The sequence below is a fragment of the Pezoporus occidentalis genome, unplaced genomic scaffold (assembly GCF_034315485.1).
Source record: "Pezoporus occidentalis ecotype Australia unplaced genomic scaffold, CSIRO_AGI_Poc_V1 ctg16, whole genome shotgun sequence".
NCBI lineage: Eukaryota > Metazoa > Chordata > Aves > Psittaciformes > Psittacidae > Pezoporus > Pezoporus occidentalis.
The window spans coordinates 6,012,486-6,030,072 of record NW_026913425.1 but is presented as its reverse complement, the minus strand read 5'-3'; the positions used below and the strand labels follow the sequence as shown (position 1 = coordinate 6,030,072).

Here is a 17,587-nt window from a genome sequence, read left to right as displayed (position 1 = left end):
TTGTTGCAAGCATTCACTCATCCGTCTGTTTCTCAGTCCATAAAATGGCAGTGATTAACAGGGCCCAACTCTGTTGGGCAAAGAACTGTCTAATGTAACAACTTAATATTTTAGTTTGTCTGATTAAGAACCATAGGCAGGTTTCTACTTTTTCTTTTTTTTTTTTCTCTCTCCAAAAAAAACCACCTGAATCTCAATATCTTAATTTCAAATTTGGCATAAATAACAAGATGTTAATTGATGTGTGTGAAGACAGGAAGCCCTCTATATTGCTACTAATACAAGTTTGCATATCTTCGTAAGCACTTAGGCTTTAAGACTTTTATCAAGGTGATAAGGACATTATGAAGTTCACGACTTTCTTCCAGCCACTCAAGCTGCTGGCTGCCATTAGTAAGCACAACCTAATCTATATATGGATGCAGTGAAGAATCAAAGGTAAGAATTATATATATTATAGCATGACTTCTGCCCCAATGCAAACCATTCACTGCCCATCCTGTTCATACTGCCATTCTGATTTTTAATATGCAATCCTAATTAAGTACCTGTATAATCAAATAATTTCAAACAGCTGCTTCTTGCCTAGGCAGCTAAATAAATCTGTGCAGACTAATACCTCTTTTTTGTTACTTCATTTACTATCTTTCAGAAATTTATTCTCAAACCTTTGCACTTCTTTGTTAGTATAGTAAATTATAAGTTGTATTTGATTTAATTAAGAACACAAGTGCCATTTATTCCACTATACTGTACTCAGTATAGTGTTTCTATAGTAATGCAACTTCTGAATATATTAGAAATCTCCCAGGATTTTTCTCATAGGCCTGGAGTGTGACTAGCAAAAGTCAAAATGCAAACTACAGCCATTAAAGTATTCCAGTTTGTCGTTACTAATGTTCACCAATGCTTTTTAATCCTTTTATATGACTGAAGGCTAATTAGACAAAACATACTTTTGGAAGCAACACAGCAGAAAAGTAATAAAGGTGGAGTACTGGCTCCAAGTGACTCATTGTGAAACAATCCTGTTGGGTTCATAATTCAAGTAACCAAAGTAATGAATGGGATGCAATATAGCTTGGTGACTAGATCAGTAGAATTGTGCATTTAAATATATAGTGAGTCAGATAAAGCAGCCTAATGGCATACATTGTTCCAGGGATTTTGAAAATTGTCATTAAAAATTGCTGTCAATCTTCAACAGAACACAGAAATCATCACTAACTTTGACAGAACTTTGATGAAGTATTGCACCAAGTTGAAAAAAAATCAGCTGATCTATTACTGCAATAAATATGGCTACCTGTAACTCTGTGCACAAGTATTTTTGCTTATCTAAAACTCAGAGAAGACTTTAGAAACATCCATCCTACCCAGAAGATATATATAACGTAGTCCATATATAATTATAAATCCATTTATATAAATATAAATCCAAAATAAATAAGATATATATAATGTAGTCCATAATCTCAACAGTGTTGTCTTGTCAGACAATTTGAGTTTTTACATGTACTTAAAGTGCTTAGCCTGCCTTAAGATTGTGATGGAGAACTGTCAGTACCCTTTGAATAAATATTTCAAGTTAGCTGCATTTACTGCTAATTTCATAATCTCTTTCTCCTACTCAAATATATCTTTCCCCTAAACTATTATAGCTTCAACTTCTGTCTGTAGGAGTTCATTACACTTTTTGTACAAAAAGGCTGCAATAAATGTCCAGTCATGAAGGTAACGTGTAGGTCATGAGCAAGTAAATTATTAAACTTCTGGGTAGTGCCTGCATGTGTTCACGTACAATTGCTTGGTTAGAACATAATGCTTTTTAAAATATGCTTTAAATCCTAAAAAGTAACCTGACTACATACCAAAGTTAAACAACTCTTGAAAGGGACTTTGCTAACAATTCACTTATCTTCCTTTTCCTCATCCCCATTTGTAAAAATCTCTGGATTTTTTAATTTCCTTTTGGTGCTCATAATCTTCAGAACATACCTCAATTGGCAGTAAAAATTCCTGTTTACCAATCAAGCTTCTTTGGGTAGTTAGTTTAACAAGGACAGTAAAGAAAGAAAATGCATTTTCCACGACATCCTCAATCCGATATATGAAATACATATATGGTGTATAAAATGGCCCCACCTCCATTTGCTTCTTTAGGTTCTCTTTAAAAATAAAGTGCAATGTTAAATTATCTATCTTACTTGAATCAGTTTCTTACTCAAGTTTAATTAATTAAGAGCTTTAAATATCAACTGGCTTTTTGGCAGTTCATTATAACATTAAGTAATGTCATTATCTAAATTATTTTTGGCAATTATTTGGATTCTTTATTCTTTTGTTCACCTTAAAATATTTAGTGTATTTAGTTGTAGGCTCATGTATCAAGTGCTTTACTAATAACTAAATTCAGTTCTTTTACCTAGAGTTCATAATAGATTTTTGAATGTCTAAGACAGAAGGAAAATTGACTTAGCTACTACAAGTAAAAATAAAATATACAATCTTTATTTGTCAATCATATTAATGCCTGTAGTCTAGACGCAATGTAGACTACATATATTTCATAGTATAAGCATCGTATTTGTCAAGTTAGTGTACATATAGCCTCATATTTGTCACACAACAACTTAGTGTACATATAGCCTCATATTTGTCAAGTTAACAACTTAGTGTATATAACGCCACATCTCAGATGATCTACACCCTTTAAAAGAACTTAACTTTTAAAGAACACCCTTTTGAAGACTGCTGAAAATAAGTTAATATTAACACTTATAAAACCAGAAGCTGGAAACATGGGAGGATGGATACATTGAGGAATCAGGAACGCTTTTCTGAAAGGGAAACCCTGAACTGAATAACTCCTTTCACATGTATGCAACCCACACTAATGACAATTGGCATAATTTTTCAAAAATTAGGATAATATTTGTGAAATATAACTGTTAACCTGTATGGCCAAAAAGTCTCTTTAAGTTCTTCAAACCCTTCCGGTGAGGTTTGTTGTTGTGGTTCTTCATCTACAGCCATGTAGATGACAAAAACAGGAGAGGAATTGCTTTTTCTTAACTCTCCACTAAAAAAAAATCAGTAATCCAGAAAACTACATGGGTCTTCCATGAACACTGCAGAAAATAGTCAATGGTAATGCTTGTTCTATTATACAGGATTAAATGTGAGGTTATGGCTATCAAAATACTGTTCCTTTCTGTTCACCCCCATTGCACCAGGAGAACAATGGAACAATTTTACTAAGACAAACAGTCTACCTAACCCAGTATCCTGTCCTTGGCAGCCAATACCCAAGAAAGAGGATAAGCTTAAAGTATATAAATGATACTATTGCAAAGTATTCTCACAGGCTTCACTAACTTGCAGACCAAGGGGCTTCCAATATGAGTGCTATTCCATTGATTTTGTATTTAGTGATCCTTTAACAATTTCTAGGGAAGCCTAGAAAATTTGTCCAGTTTCCCCTTTGTTCTAGCTTGACTGAATTCTCAGCTTGGGCTTTCACTAGGAGGTATTTTTAATTTTTAACTCACCTCTTCTAGTCTTACTTGTGAGTTCGCTACCTCATATTCTTTCTCAGTCATCTTTCCAGGCTGAAGAATTCTGGTTTACTTGGAGGCTGTTAGTTCCTACATCTTGGATTCTTTTTTTGTGGCTTTTATCTCAGTCTTCTGAGGGGCTTGGTTTTTATTGGTGGTGTTGGGCCTTTTTTGTGCTGTTGGGGTTTTGTTTGGTTTGTGGTTTTGGTTTGGTTTGGGGTGTTGGATTTGGTTTGGGTTTTTTTTTTGGTGGGGGGATGTTGGAGATTTTGGGGGTTTGTTTGGGGTTCTTGTTTGTGCGTTTGTTTTAGATAAGGGGTACTGGCACTGTGCGCAGCATTCATGGTACAGATGCCCATACACACAGGTTTACGCACTGGATGCAGTTCTCTCTTCCTTTCCTAATATGTGTAACAATTTGTTTTGAATATGACTGAGCTTCAATCCCTGCCTTTAAGTACTGTATATAGCTGGTCCCATAACCTCAAGACCTCATGTGAATGTTGTTTAGAGTATGTCAGCTTCTAGAATAAACTGGCTCAATATTGACACAGCATATAAAATCACCTCCTCATCACAACTCCATGTACTTACACTGAATTTTAAATTAAAACGTGAGATGCTGTGTGCTGGTATCTGCTAAAAGCTGCTGCTGGGTATTATGCAAGAAGCATGACTAAAAATATGTGGAAACACTGACTTGATGTTGCCATGGCACTGGCAAAGTGCATGGACTGATTCATTCTTCATTCATGATCATTACATAATGTCCAGCAGCACATAAAGCAAGGTGATCAGTAATCTAGGATTTTCTTACCAAGGCCAGTTTCCAAAGAAGCATGGGTTAACAAAGCTGCCCTTGGTAAGTATATGCTACTTTGGTGGGTAAGAGACAAGATTGCCATGAAGCAGGATAGGAAAGTTTAAAAACAGTCCTTTGGTGCTGGTAGCGCTCATTTTATGACAGCATGTGGAGTTAAAGTTCACTCCTTAGAAGTTAATTCTGTTGTGGGGAATTCCAGTGTGCCTTAAGAACACAGCTACTGATCCTGATCATCATCCCTATCAAAGTGGATTTCTATATAACTGTACCTATGCTGCACGATGCCGTGTTCTGCTCTATGCCTTCCCAGTGTCTTAGAGAATGAAGGCCAAACGACATTGGTATTAAGGCAGGCAAGATTTTCCAAATCAGAAATGATAGGGTTTCAATGAGTGGGAAGGGAAGACCTTGAACATCCAGAACAGAATATCAGCTTCTTACTTTTTGTATCTTCGATAAAGCTTTGTGCTGACAAAGCCATGATAAAGTGCTTACCACATGTTTGCAAAGGATGACAAGCTGCAGTCCTTCACATCACTGCTGAAACCTGGCCCTCTGGTTTTAGGCCATTATGAAAACCTAACTACTGTGCTGTGTTGGCCAACAAATCATCCCACCAAGGTAGAACAGGAACTCTTGGGGAGCCCAGAAAGAGCCCAGTGGTGCCAACTCTGCCATGAGGAGTGTATGGAGATCCTGTCACTGAAAAGCAGCACGTCAGGTACAAACTGGCCATAGACGGCACTTGAGCAGCTCTGTGTTCTGGTCCAGCCATCAGCATCATCCCAAAGGCTAATACATCAAGCAAATGAGGGTCTGGAAACTGAACTTCAGCTGAAGAGGAATGCTTGAAGCAAAGAGTTTCTCCAGGCTCTCTGGCTTCAGGTGAAGAGCATCGTTTTTTTTAGGAGCACGCCACAGGGACTGTAAAGCCCTGTGAGAGGAGGCAGCTGGGAGGATATGATGCAGTTTACCCACAAGGCTCCCAGCAGGACTGTTCTCGCACCCCGCGTCACCGAACACGATTTTACTACAGGTCCTTGGCCCAACGACGGCCGTGCTCCTGCAGAGCGCGGTGTCCCCCCTCAGCGGGTGACACTCCGCCCTTCCCAGCGGGCCGCCCGCGCCGCCACCACAGCGCCTCAATGCGCATGCGCTTCTGTGTGTTTGGGCGCTCACACGCGCACACACACGCCGTGCGCCTGCGCAGGCGGCTGGGGCCTGGCGGCGGTTGTGCGCACGCGCGGGCCGCGGGTGGCGGTCCCGTGTAGAAGGCGGCGGCTGCCCCGTCACGGGAAGGGCGGCGCGCCGCGGAGGCGCCCCTTTCCTCCGTCGCGTTTCCGCGCCTGCGGCGGCCGGGGCTGGGCCGGGCTCACCGGCTGCGGGCTGATGATGGCGTACTTCGTGGAGAGCTTCTGGGTAGGGAAGCGCTGCGGGATGTTCCGCCGCGCCGCGGGTGGAACGGGCAGGGCACTGCTCGGTTTGGTGCAGCTGGGGTGTCCGCCTGCGGGAGCAGCCTCGGCTCTTACGCCACCCCCGGGCCTGGGCCGGGGCCTTGCCGCGGGGCGTGCGGCGGGCAGCGTTGGCCGCCAGGGCTCGCTTCGGGCGGGTTGACCCGTGGGTGAAGCGGGGTACCTGTCTGCGCTGGCGCTGACCTCGCCCGAGTAGCTCGCGCGGGGGGACCGCCGCCCTCTGGCCCCGGCCGGGCCCAGCTCCGGTGCTCGGTGTGCGCGGGGGAGGGCCGGCGGGGGCCGCGAGGAGCCGGGCAGGGGATGCTCGGGGTCTCGCCGTCGCAGCAGCGCGGTGCGCAGATGTGGCTTGGGCTGCGGTCCGGTCTCTCCCCGTTAAGCCTCCCGAACAATGCGGTTGTCTAGGGGAACAGCATCGACTGTAGCAACTTAACAGTGGTATCACGCAAACTCCAAGCTGCGGCTCGGAGCTCTGTGCTTTTGTACCGGTGGGCTTGTCTGTATGTCAGAAGGTACAGCCTGAACCGGAGCCAGCTAGGGAAACAACAGGCGTTACAGTCTGCTTTAGAAACACCGTCTGTCAATCATTTCTGCACACAGGGATGTTTTTCCAGTGGGCAGAGATATATGGAGAAAATAGAAAATATGGATTTGGATTATTATTAACACTGACGTGGAATGGCAACTTGTTTTCATTGTTACTGTAGCTTGTCTGACGCGTTAAAGTAAGCGTTCTTGTAATCATCGGGCTGTTTACAATGTTGCTATTTCTTTGCGTATTTAAGCTTCAGCGTGCATCTCTACCAATAGGTGAAACACCAACATGGTATTTGTTGAGCCTGAAACAAAATGGAAGCAACAGTTGTCCTTAATGCTTCAGGAAAACTAATTTCGTGAATACAGTGTACTATTCTTGACTTTAAAGCATAGCTCAAGCCGGGTTTCATGTTCTGTTTGCAGCGTTGTGTTTAATTTTGACTGAGTTTTGCTTTCAACAATATTAAAAGCTAATGAAACAAGATATTAGATTTGCTCTTTTGGCATAGAGATCCACTTAATTTGAAGCCCCAGGGTGGGAGATCACTATTAAATTAATATATGGAATTTTTTTATCTTTCATAAAAATAAAATGGAAATTAATCCTAAAGATTAAAGCAGAACTGAAGGTTTTTATTCAACTGCCACAACTGAATTCAAAGACTTTTCTGAGAAAAAGTTAATATGGAAGTCAGTAGATTGCTGTTAAAATGTACTGAATGCATAATAACTAAAAATAATGAAAAGAAGTCCATAAGGAGAAAGAAAGGCAGTATTGTGTGAAACTTCGGAATAATTATCTTCTATTTCTTGATTTTTTGCCTTGCCCTTCTACATAACATCAGTCATAATATATTTATCACCTATGGGATGGGATGCTCATACTTTCTATGATGTGAAAATTATTCCAAAGCATAACTAATAGTGAATAATTTGAGGTACATGCTTCCACCAATTTGCCTCTGAAATTGTGCATTGGAAATGGAAGTCTGTATCTTGAGCTCTAAGATGCTCCCTTGATTTGATTATTTGCTGTAATTGATAAGACATCCAAAACTTGAAAGACTTAACTGATTTCTTTAGAAGAGGGGAGTGACATGTGAATGTGTATCAATTTCTTGCACACTGTTGGGGCTTAAGGACTTCACAAAAGTGTTTGTGTAAACAAGACAAATCTTAGCTTCTTTGTTGTAATAGTTTTCAAGCTTATATTTCAAGCTTACAATGAGACCTTCATCTTTTACTGCTTTTAGAAGTGTATTAGTAGTTGCAGTTTGTTGTCATTGTTGTTAGATGTAAGGAATCTGGATGCTTTATGGACCTGCCATTTGTTGGCTGCTTGTAAGAGGTCACAAACAAGACTGATTTCAGGATTTGTAAATTTGAAGTACAGAGACCTGTCGCTCAAAATTTTTTTTCTGTTGCTTTAAAACGGTAGGGGCCTGCTAATAGAGCACAGCAATCCAGAGGGGTAATTTTCAAAGTTGGTAGAATACAGTTAATTTTTTGTGGTATCAAAAATTGTGAACTAGTAGCACAGCCTATAAATGGCTTTGATTCTTGTGGCTGAGTTTTAGGCATTCAAGTCAGGTGGCCAAACATTCCTAACTCCTACTTAAGATGTTGTCATAAAACATTGGGTGCTTGCTGCTATGTATGTGCTACATCAAAACAGTGATGCAATTGAAAGGGAGCACTGACTGGTGCAGGTGATATATTTGTTCATTGTAAGTCTGTTAAAACTATGTCAAGTGAACAAAAAATAGCCCCTTCTAAGCCAGTCAGCATTAACTCATTGAGTGTTTTAAATTAATTTGATTAAACTATTGGAAATTTCATGTCTAGCTGGAGCTGGTCTCTGTGTAATCCTGTGCTTAGTAACTCTGGTAGTCCTGGCGTATAAAAATATGTGTTTAAATTTGCTTGGTGAATTCCTCTTATTTTATCTTTTTAATTGCTTGTGTTACAGCTTTTGAGAAAGGAATCCTCCTCACAGCCAGTCTTTTCATGAGCTTTTGTAACATGTAAAGGCTGCTGATATCTAGGATTAATAATATTAGTTTTGTGAAAGGCTTTCTCTAGTAAGTGTAAGACGTATTGTGTTATGCACTTACATGATATGAGTGACACTGAGACTTGTCAAGCATCCATCTGGAGTTCCATTCATGTTTACAAAGTGCTATTTTTCTGCTTGGCATAGAGGTGGATGTTCAGTTTCTGGGAGCTGTTGTGCAGTATTTGTTTAATCTCCTCCCTGTGCCTGTGTGCATCTAGCATGAGTTGGTGACTTTCCATCTTTATGTTCAAAAAATATTTTTAATTATCTAGTCATCGAGGAAAATATGTGCCCTTCATATATGTAGAGCTTTCCTGGAGCTGATATTTAATTTATTGAAGCCGGAAGAAGGAAATTGAAATTGCTGCATTCTTTTGTGTTCAAAAATTGCAGAACTTCCAGTACTGAAGAAGATACTGTGTCTGTGTAAACATTAGGTGACTGTATTTTCCCATGTTTCAATACTCTCAATATTCAGTAGCTCTTTCAGACACACGGAAATTGAAGTTTACTAATAGCTAGCTTTCAAAAATATAACAATATAATATTAATCACAGAAGTACTTTCATGGGTATGGGGCCCATAAAATTAAATAATTGCCTAAGTGGAATGGATGAAGCACATGCTGTTTATTTGAAACTGCATTACAGAACAGCAGTACAAAGAATGTTTTTCAGAGCATTGAAAATGAGTTTATACATCTGTCTTGGTTTCACCTGTAACCGTAATTTTTCTCCTTCCTAGTAGCTGGTGCAGTGCTGTGTTTCAGCTTTAGTCTGAGAACAGTGCTGGTAACACACCAATATTTTAGTTGTTGCTAGGCAATGCTTACCCTGATCAAGAACTTTTCAGTCTCTCATGCTCTGCCAGTAAGGAGGGACATGTTAAGCCAGGAGGCAGCAGACACAGGACACCTGACCCAAACTAGCCAAAGGAGTGTTCCATACCACAGCACATCGTGCCCAGTATATAAATGGGAGTGTCACCCGAAAGGCCCAGTTCGCTGCTGGTATCAGTTGATAGGTGGGGAAATTGTATTGTGCTTGTGTTTATTGATTTTTATTCCTTTCACCTTTTAGTTTTATATCTCTCCCCTTGTTATTTCCCTTATCATTATTATTAATAGTAGTGGTTTTATATTATACTTCAGTTACTGGGCTGTTCTTATCTCAACCCATGGGGTTTACATTCTTTCGATTCTCCTCCCCATCCTGCCTGGAGGTGGGAGGTGGGGAGGTTGAAGGGAAGAAAGGGGTGAGCAAGTGGTTGTGTGGTGCTAAGTTAGCAGCTGGGCTTAAACGATGACCAGCATCCCTGGATTTAGGAGAATTCCTAGTGCTTCATTTCTTTAAAGTGTTATTCTCTTGAGTGAATGAAAAGATGTTGACAGTACAGATGGACAAGCCATAATGAAGAGTGCACGTCTTCCTAAGTTTGTGAGGATTTGTTTCGGTTAATATTTGGAACTTACATTTTTAGAGTTGCAGGAATTAACAGTCTCTTCTTGTTCTGTTGCACTAATATCTGTGCATTAATTGTTAAAATAGGGTATCTTTCAAGCTGCATAAATCTTGCAGTTGCTGAACAGTTATACCTAGTTTCAGCAAATACTGAATCTTACCTGTATGAGGAAATTGTGCTCCCCTGGCTCACCTTGATGGATTGTCTACAGTTATTACCTGGCATATTGCTGCAACAGTAATTAAAGGGTAAAACTAGCTATAGGACAACTTCTCTGGACCTGACCAAAACAAGAGGCAAAGGATACAGTTTTTTCTAATGCTAAAAATTTAAGCAATTTGATCTCCCACATTTATTATTTTCTAGGCTTTTCTATTTAGCATTTATCTAACCAGATGGGAGGGGTGTTGGTCATATTTCATTGATATATCATGTTTGCCAAAGGCAGTTCTAAGGTTTAACTAGGATTTGGAAATTTAATTTGGAGATTTTCCAGTTTTCATTTTATGACAATTTGAAGTAAATTAGGAACCTAAATTTTCTTATAATTAAAAAGAAACCCTGTGATTAAGTTGCAGTACCACTTCCAAATACTTCAGTTTGAATATACGTCTGCCTGTTTCCTGGAGAAAAAGTTGTGGTTTGGTAGGTGATATGGTCATGTTTAAAGGGTTGAAGGAATGCTTGTGCATGCTTAACCACTGCTAATATGTATTCTAAAAGCATAGTTTGAAATGCCAGTAATTCACTTATTGTCAATGTTTCTTTACTTGCTGAATTTAGACAACATCAAACTTCTTTCATCAAACTTAAACATTTGACCAAAACAAGAATGTATTAAGATCTGCGTGTGCCTTTTATTGTGTCATATACTTAATTTTGCTGTGAAAACAGTATTTGCAGCTGTCCTTTTCTTGCTTCTAATGCTCTTGAAACAAGTAGTACATATCTGACCGATAATGGAAACTTTAGAATCACTTTAAAATTGAGAAACATTTGTTTATACTGGGTAAAAAGGCACTGCTATAATAGAGGCTATTCACTTTTTATACTATTAGACATTAATTTTGAATGGTTTTAGTCCAAAGTGACAGAGCTGGCACTCATACATTTTGGCAGAAACATAGGAAATACGTACTCCTTCTGATTGCCTGGAAGTTGCTACTTTACCAAATGTAGCCTTTAAATTCAGAATCATCTCTATATACAACACACAAATTTATTTTTAAGAATTTTCAAGGTCTGTTAAGTAGCTCAATGAAACAGGGTTCCTGTAATCTGCTTCCTGTTATGCACAAGTCATGGAAATGCTGAATTCTGACTTCACATTTGCTGACATTGTTACTTTCATTTCCATGAGGAGATCATTGCAGTTAGTTCTTATGACTGTCTGCCCATGCTTTCTGTGATTTTATTTTGTATTCAAGGTTGGCCAGTAATGCCTCACTATAGGGTTATTTAGTGAAGTGTTTACTTGTATTTGAAGTCCTGTTTCCTCTTATGACTTGCTGTCAGGGTCATAGACAAAATATCTCCCTTATGGCAGTACAAAATGGGAAAACTCAGCAAGAACACCAGCTTCTGAAGAGAGAGTTTTGTTAACTTTAGGGCAAAAGGAGAAAACTGCTAATGAACTTAAGTAATTAAATTGAGCCTATCTGGAGACGGGACCACTTATGTTTCGCATTCTCCTGCACAGTTTTACAGTTTTTTTTCTGTGGAGTGGTAACAGGATCATCCTTAACAGTGTTTTACCTCCAAAATGACATTCATAATAGCCTTTCAAGCTTACCTGGAAGTCTTTTGCATAGAACCTGATGTTACGCATCACAACAGAGGTTCCACTTTCTCAAAGATGCAACTTCTAGAAGAATCTGCATCTGACTTCACTGTCATAGCAGTGCTTCTGAATTGGAGTGGAAGGTCTTATCAATTCCCTCTGCCACATGCAGCATTTATTTGGTTTTGAGTGGGCTGGTACTGGGCTTTTAGTGATCCCAGTTGTTACTGTTGCCACCAGGAAGGAGCAGGTAAAAACACTTCATGAGGAAAAATTGGCTTGACACACAATTTCCATGTATAGAATTTTATACAATGTGTGGGGGAGGGGCAGTGTAGAGGAAAAGCAATCAAAACACAAATAAAATAGTGTTGATGGCCTATGTGTATATAAGAGAATACATACTTATTTTGTAAATTGAGCTACTTTTTCTCTTAGCCGCAGCATACATTTCTGTGTTTATCCTAAATACAGAGCCTTAACTTTGGAGCTTATTACATGAACTTTTTGAGCTACTCTTCAGGAACATAACTATTGTATGTTCTGTCCACAACCCCTTCATTCAGCTTTCCTAAGAAGAAAAACGTCTGCTCTCTGCACTGAGATTTCGTACTTAATTTGACATGAATATACATACGTATCCAAACACAAGTAGAAAATAACATAATTTATAGAATTCAAAGTAGGTTAATCATCAGAACTCTTGATCATGTAAATTATTGAACGGTTTTGAAGTCTAGATATTTGTTCTTATAGGTAGAGCCTGATATTGGTAAGAGAAGCTGCATTTGACAATATATTCACAAGTGAAAAAATGCCTTTTACTTCTGCCAGGCTTAAACCATATAGGCCCTCCAATCTCAGAGCCTGCTTTGGACTTGCTGCTTTGCTTAAACCTAAATATTTTTCTTACATAGCCTCTTAGCCTCTGATAACTACTGAAAATGTATAAAAGATGTGGCTTTCAGGGGACTTTTTTTTAATTGAGAAAAGTATTTGTTCTGTTTTTCTGTTGTGCTTTTTGCTATTCAGTGTGAAGTTAGGAAGAAGAGTAGGGCTGATTAATTTTTCCACTTAATTTAAGTTTTCTAGTTCATTTGCAGTAACCTTCAGTTACAGATAGGGAACAAGGTCACAATGGGAATTCGTTGTTCTGGCTCATTTCATTCTCCAAAGGTCTGCAAAGTTACATTTCTGACAGATTATCAGCTATCAGGAAGGCAGCAGCCAGAGGCTGGGTCATGCTATGCTGCTCTTCCTGTGTTTCTAAAGTGACAGGAAATTTATGGAGCTCTGGTATAGAAAAGTCCTCATTAAAGCTCCCATTATGAAAAGTTCAGAAGCAATCTCTGTTCAGCACTATTTTGATAGATGTGTTGATTTAGCTAGAAGAAGCACCTGAAGGGAAAGAACATTTCTTAAAGGAGAGTTTTCTATTAGTTATCTGGAAGAAGAACCTAACACTTGTAAACGTTTATCTCCAAATTTCGGTACTGTAAGAACTTTGGAGTAGTTAAATAGGAACTTTTTTTTTATTCAGTATTCTTATTGAAAATATTAGTGAAGTCTTAATTACAGATTATCCTGGTGTTTTTGTAATGTGGTGGCATTCAGGTTTTATACGGAATAAATACAGGAAGATAATAAGCTACTTATTAGTGCACCAATGGGTAAAATTATTGTGGGTTTCAGACTACAAGGAAAAATAGATGGGAATTAAACTGTTTAAACTGGTTCTTGAAAGTGTAAGACAACATTAAAAAAAAATTACATTTCTTACTAATTGGTGTTCTTATCCTTCTATTTTTCTAATTTATAAAAGATTTGCTCAGGGGGCGGTCCTCTTAGTTTGCTGTACTTTCATGTATTCAATTTAGTTCTGCTTGTAGTTTTAGGAGACCTTTCTGTAATTGCATTTATGCCAAACTGATCTGCATTTTGATGAACTTTTTCAGGTTAGAATTTGCTGCAGCCTTAGGAACTGTGATTTTATAGGTGTTTTTTTTTTGCTTGTTTGGTTTTGTGTTCCCTGATGCTTGAAAGAAGTAAAACGATTAATCTTGGCTAGTAATGTGAATCAAATTGCCTTCCATTATCTGTTATTTGTAAATTCATGTGTCTGTGCATGGTGCCTTTTAAGGCAACTTGCTGTATTATTGACTGTTGTATTATCTAGTGCTGTTAACACTTCAAAGGAGTGTGCCTGCTACAGTGGCTCCTACGAAGTTCTTCTGTCCACCCATGGCTGCTTCCACTTAAATAAACTGGCATATCACTGCCTGCCGCCTGCTCTTTGCTCCCACCTCTTCTGCTAAGCAATGCAGCTGTTTGTGTCCTCATAGTGATCTGGATCACCGATCTTTGTTCTTATTTGCCTTTCTTATACAGCTTTATTTTTCAGCTGTATAATTTCTCTAATCAGGTACACCTCATGGCTGCACAAACAAATTTTTCTGGAAAAGAAAGGACAGAAATACTTCTAGGGGTGTGTGAGCAAATTCTCAGGCTTCTCTCACTGGAGATGTAGAACTGCTCCTGTGAGAAGTCCAGGATTTTAAGAAGTATGTGAAGGTCCTTGAGTGCATCCAGAGGAAGGCAACAAAGCTGGTGAAAGGGCTGGAAGATATGTTCTGTGAGGAATGGCTGAGGGCTCTGATCTTGTCTAGTTTGGAGAAAGGAGGCTGAGGGGTAACCTCATTGCTCTTTGCAGTTTCCTGAGGAGGGCAAGTGGAGAGAGGTGCTGAGCTCTTCTCCTGAGATCCAGTGGCAGGAGGAAGTTTAGGCTGCACATTAGGGAGCATTTGTTTACCAGGAAGATGATCAAACACTGGAACAGGCTTCCTAGAGAGGTGGTTGATGCCTAAAGCCTGTCAAGTGTTTAATGGGCATTTGGACAATGCCCTTAACAACATGCTTTAACTTTTGGTGTGCCCTGAGGTGGTCAGGCAGTTGGACTAGATGACCATTGTAGGTTCCTTCCACTGAACTATTCTATCCTATTCCCTCTTCTTTCCCTTGTACTCTGAACATGCATGCAGTTTTCCTGAGGGCATACTTCTGTGTCTTTTGTAGCAGCTAGGTGGAGGGAAATGGATAGCTTGACAGGAAGACTTTTCTAGGAGCAGTGCTGTGTGCTGTGCCATGCCTTGCTTTCCTTTAATTTCTATTGTTGGTTTCTTGTGCTTGGAAGAAGTTCACCACAGTGCCAGAGGTGATAAGATGGCTGAATTTATCAGTGATGAGGGCAATGTCTCCGTTTTAATGGTGAGGCACACCTTACTGAAAAATACTTGTTTTAAAACTGGCCTCAAGAATGCACAAAGGGAAGATACTTGTGAGAAGGATGAGATTATTTTTTGGGTTTTTGTTGTTGGGTTTTCTGTTTTTTTTTTTTGACCAATTTTCGAAAAACAAGGTGATACATGAAGTGTGAGGAACTGGGGAAGTGGGATATCCAGTGATCTCAAAGTATGAATACTAATTGATAGAAAATAATGAAAGATACGAGAGAATGAAGAGAGAGTACAATATTTAATATGTGTTAAATAACATGGGAAGTTAAAGAATACAAGAACTGTAGAAATCTAAAAAAGAAATGGGTTTGAATATAGCCTAGAAATATGTAGTAGAAGAGTTGTCCCTGAAAGGGTAGTGGTAGCTGCTGAGATGGTTTTATTTTGTTTTACATATAGAGGATTGAAGTGAACTAATGGCATCTGGTAAAGTGGTGAAGCATTAGAAATCACTCAGGTCATATAAGTTGATCAATTACTGAAGTGCATAGCTTCTATATTTTGTTTTGTAATTGCTTTGGCATGTTGTGTTTCTTAGTTATACTTCCTTTTTATTTATCTTTAGGGGGAAAGGAACAATGGCTTTGATGTCCTCTATCACAACATGAAACATGGACATTTGTCAACAAAAGACTTAGCAGACTTTATAAGAGAAAGGTGAGCATTCATCCTTGGTAATCTTGGCTCTTTAATATGCTGGTTTTGTTTTTTATCTAAGTTTATTATCATGTTTAGCAGTAACATGCAAAATACATAAAAATCAATGAGCATTTTAAAATATGTCTTACATCCTATAAGAATATGTAGGTTTATTACATTCACTTTGAACTGAACAGTGACTCTTACGGATCAATTAATAATAAACTTCTAATTTTTCAGGTTTGAATTAAAAAACAAGTAAAAGCCTAGAATTGTCACATAGGTGTCCAACACTTTATTTAAATGAATCCCAAGTTTTCTTCATGTTTGGAAGAAAAGCTGTAATTCAAAGTAGCAGACTTTAGCAGGCTTTTTAGCAGTTTTTGTCTGTAGATGTAAAATAAAGGTGTTAGCAAGTGCGAGTATGATCTTAAAAATTATACTGTAAGATGATGAGAAACTAAGTTTTTGAAAGAAAAAGGAGTGATACACAGGGACAAGAAAATAATATGCAGAAAATAACACAAGTTCTTCTCTATGGGATTGAAAAGACAGAACCAAAATCTGCAAATGTCACAACTTCCAAAACAGATGACTTAGTGCTGGGTTTAGTTGTTTTGTGGAAGAAGACTGCTCTTGCTGCTACATTGAACGAAACAATTTTCATTCTGGACAAAATCAGTTGTATGTCTGCTTCAGAATTTTGTCTTAATTCAGTTACTCTCACCAGATGACACAAGGAGAAGTCTTGCAAGAGACTGATTGAAGACCTATTTCAGTGAAGGTTTCTTGCAGTAAAAGCTGTCCCACAAACCAGCTTTTTTTTCCTGGAATTTTTCATCAAATTTTAGTTTTGGTCTCAAATAGATCTTAAGAGAGTTTATTTTAAGTTTCCACAAAATTTAACAACCACAACAGGTACTCTGATGCACTGATATTTGCACAGTTTCAAAGTGAATTGGAGAAAATGACAAATCTTTCAACTAAGCCAGAAACAGGTGAGTTCGAGTGCATGTGTGATGGGCAGTCTTCTGTTAGAAGGACTACACAACACAAGGAATTTTGTGTTTCAAGAATTCCTGATTCCAGAGAGCACATTATGATGCTATATCTGGCTTGGATTCTTTGCTTGATTGTAGTGAATAAATAAAACTTAACAGTTAATTCTACACAAAATTCTTAGCAAAAAATAATGTGGTATTCTAGGGTTTTTTCACTCTGTAATTTTTTCCAAATGAAATTTTAAATGAGATGTGCCTTTGCAATCAATATATAAAATATTTAGACCTTTCCCCACATTTTAAAAGTGTTTCAGCTGAAGTTTCTGCTAAGTAATTCTAGTGGTTTGTAAATGAGACCTTTATTTTTCACCAGCTAAACAAGTTTAAATAACATTTAAGACGAAAGATATTCAAGACTAAAGACGTGAGGATCCATATGGGCATGTTATCCTCAGAGATCAAGAAATTTCTTTTCTGTTCTTGTGCACGAATAGGATGTGCCAAAGATAGATGCAGCCTTTTAACAGCATTTTTGGTAAAATATGTGGAAAATTTCATTTCTCATTAACAGACTGAAATTCACTAGACTCTTGGTGCTAAATTTTAATTTATTTGACAAGGCTTCAGTATCATTCCTTAAAAGTGGCTTGCCCTGAGTGAAAACTGAAAACTGCTGGATAGGTAGAGACAGGTCTGAGTGGGTGATAATACTTTCAACAAGTTAGAGTGCTCAATCTTTTATGTACTGTTTGACAGTAGTCACCTGGTTGGTCAGGATTGCTGGATCTCCAGACAAGGCACAGAATCTGGGTTTTTTTTGTGGAGCAGTCTCAGAGAGAAAGGGAAGGTGGTGGAGTGTATCTGGATGTGCAGACTGCATAGGGCACAAAAGACACATGTCTGTATGAAGCCAGTCTCTGTCACTTGCAGTGTTGAGAGTAGTGTTTTGGTTGTGTGCAGCCTATTTGGGG

General features: G+C 38.7%; 1 protein-coding gene across 3 annotated transcripts in view; it reads left to right on the top strand.

Moving 5' to 3' along the window:
• The first annotated feature begins 5,618 nt into the window (after positions 1-5,618).
• FCHO2 (FCH and mu domain containing endocytic adaptor 2) overlaps positions 5,619-17,587 on the top strand; it is an 85,521-nt gene continuing 73,552 nt past the window's right edge. For all 3 annotated transcript variants that reach the window (XM_062612467.1, XM_062612469.1, XM_062612468.1), the window contains exons 1-2: positions 5,619-5,799; positions 15,542-15,633. In XM_062612467.1, the coding sequence (XP_062468451.1) occupies positions 5,770-5,799; positions 15,542-15,633 (122 nt within the window). In that variant the 5' untranslated portion in view covers positions 5,619-5,769. The remainder of the gene's footprint in view (positions 5,800-15,541; positions 15,634-17,587) is intronic.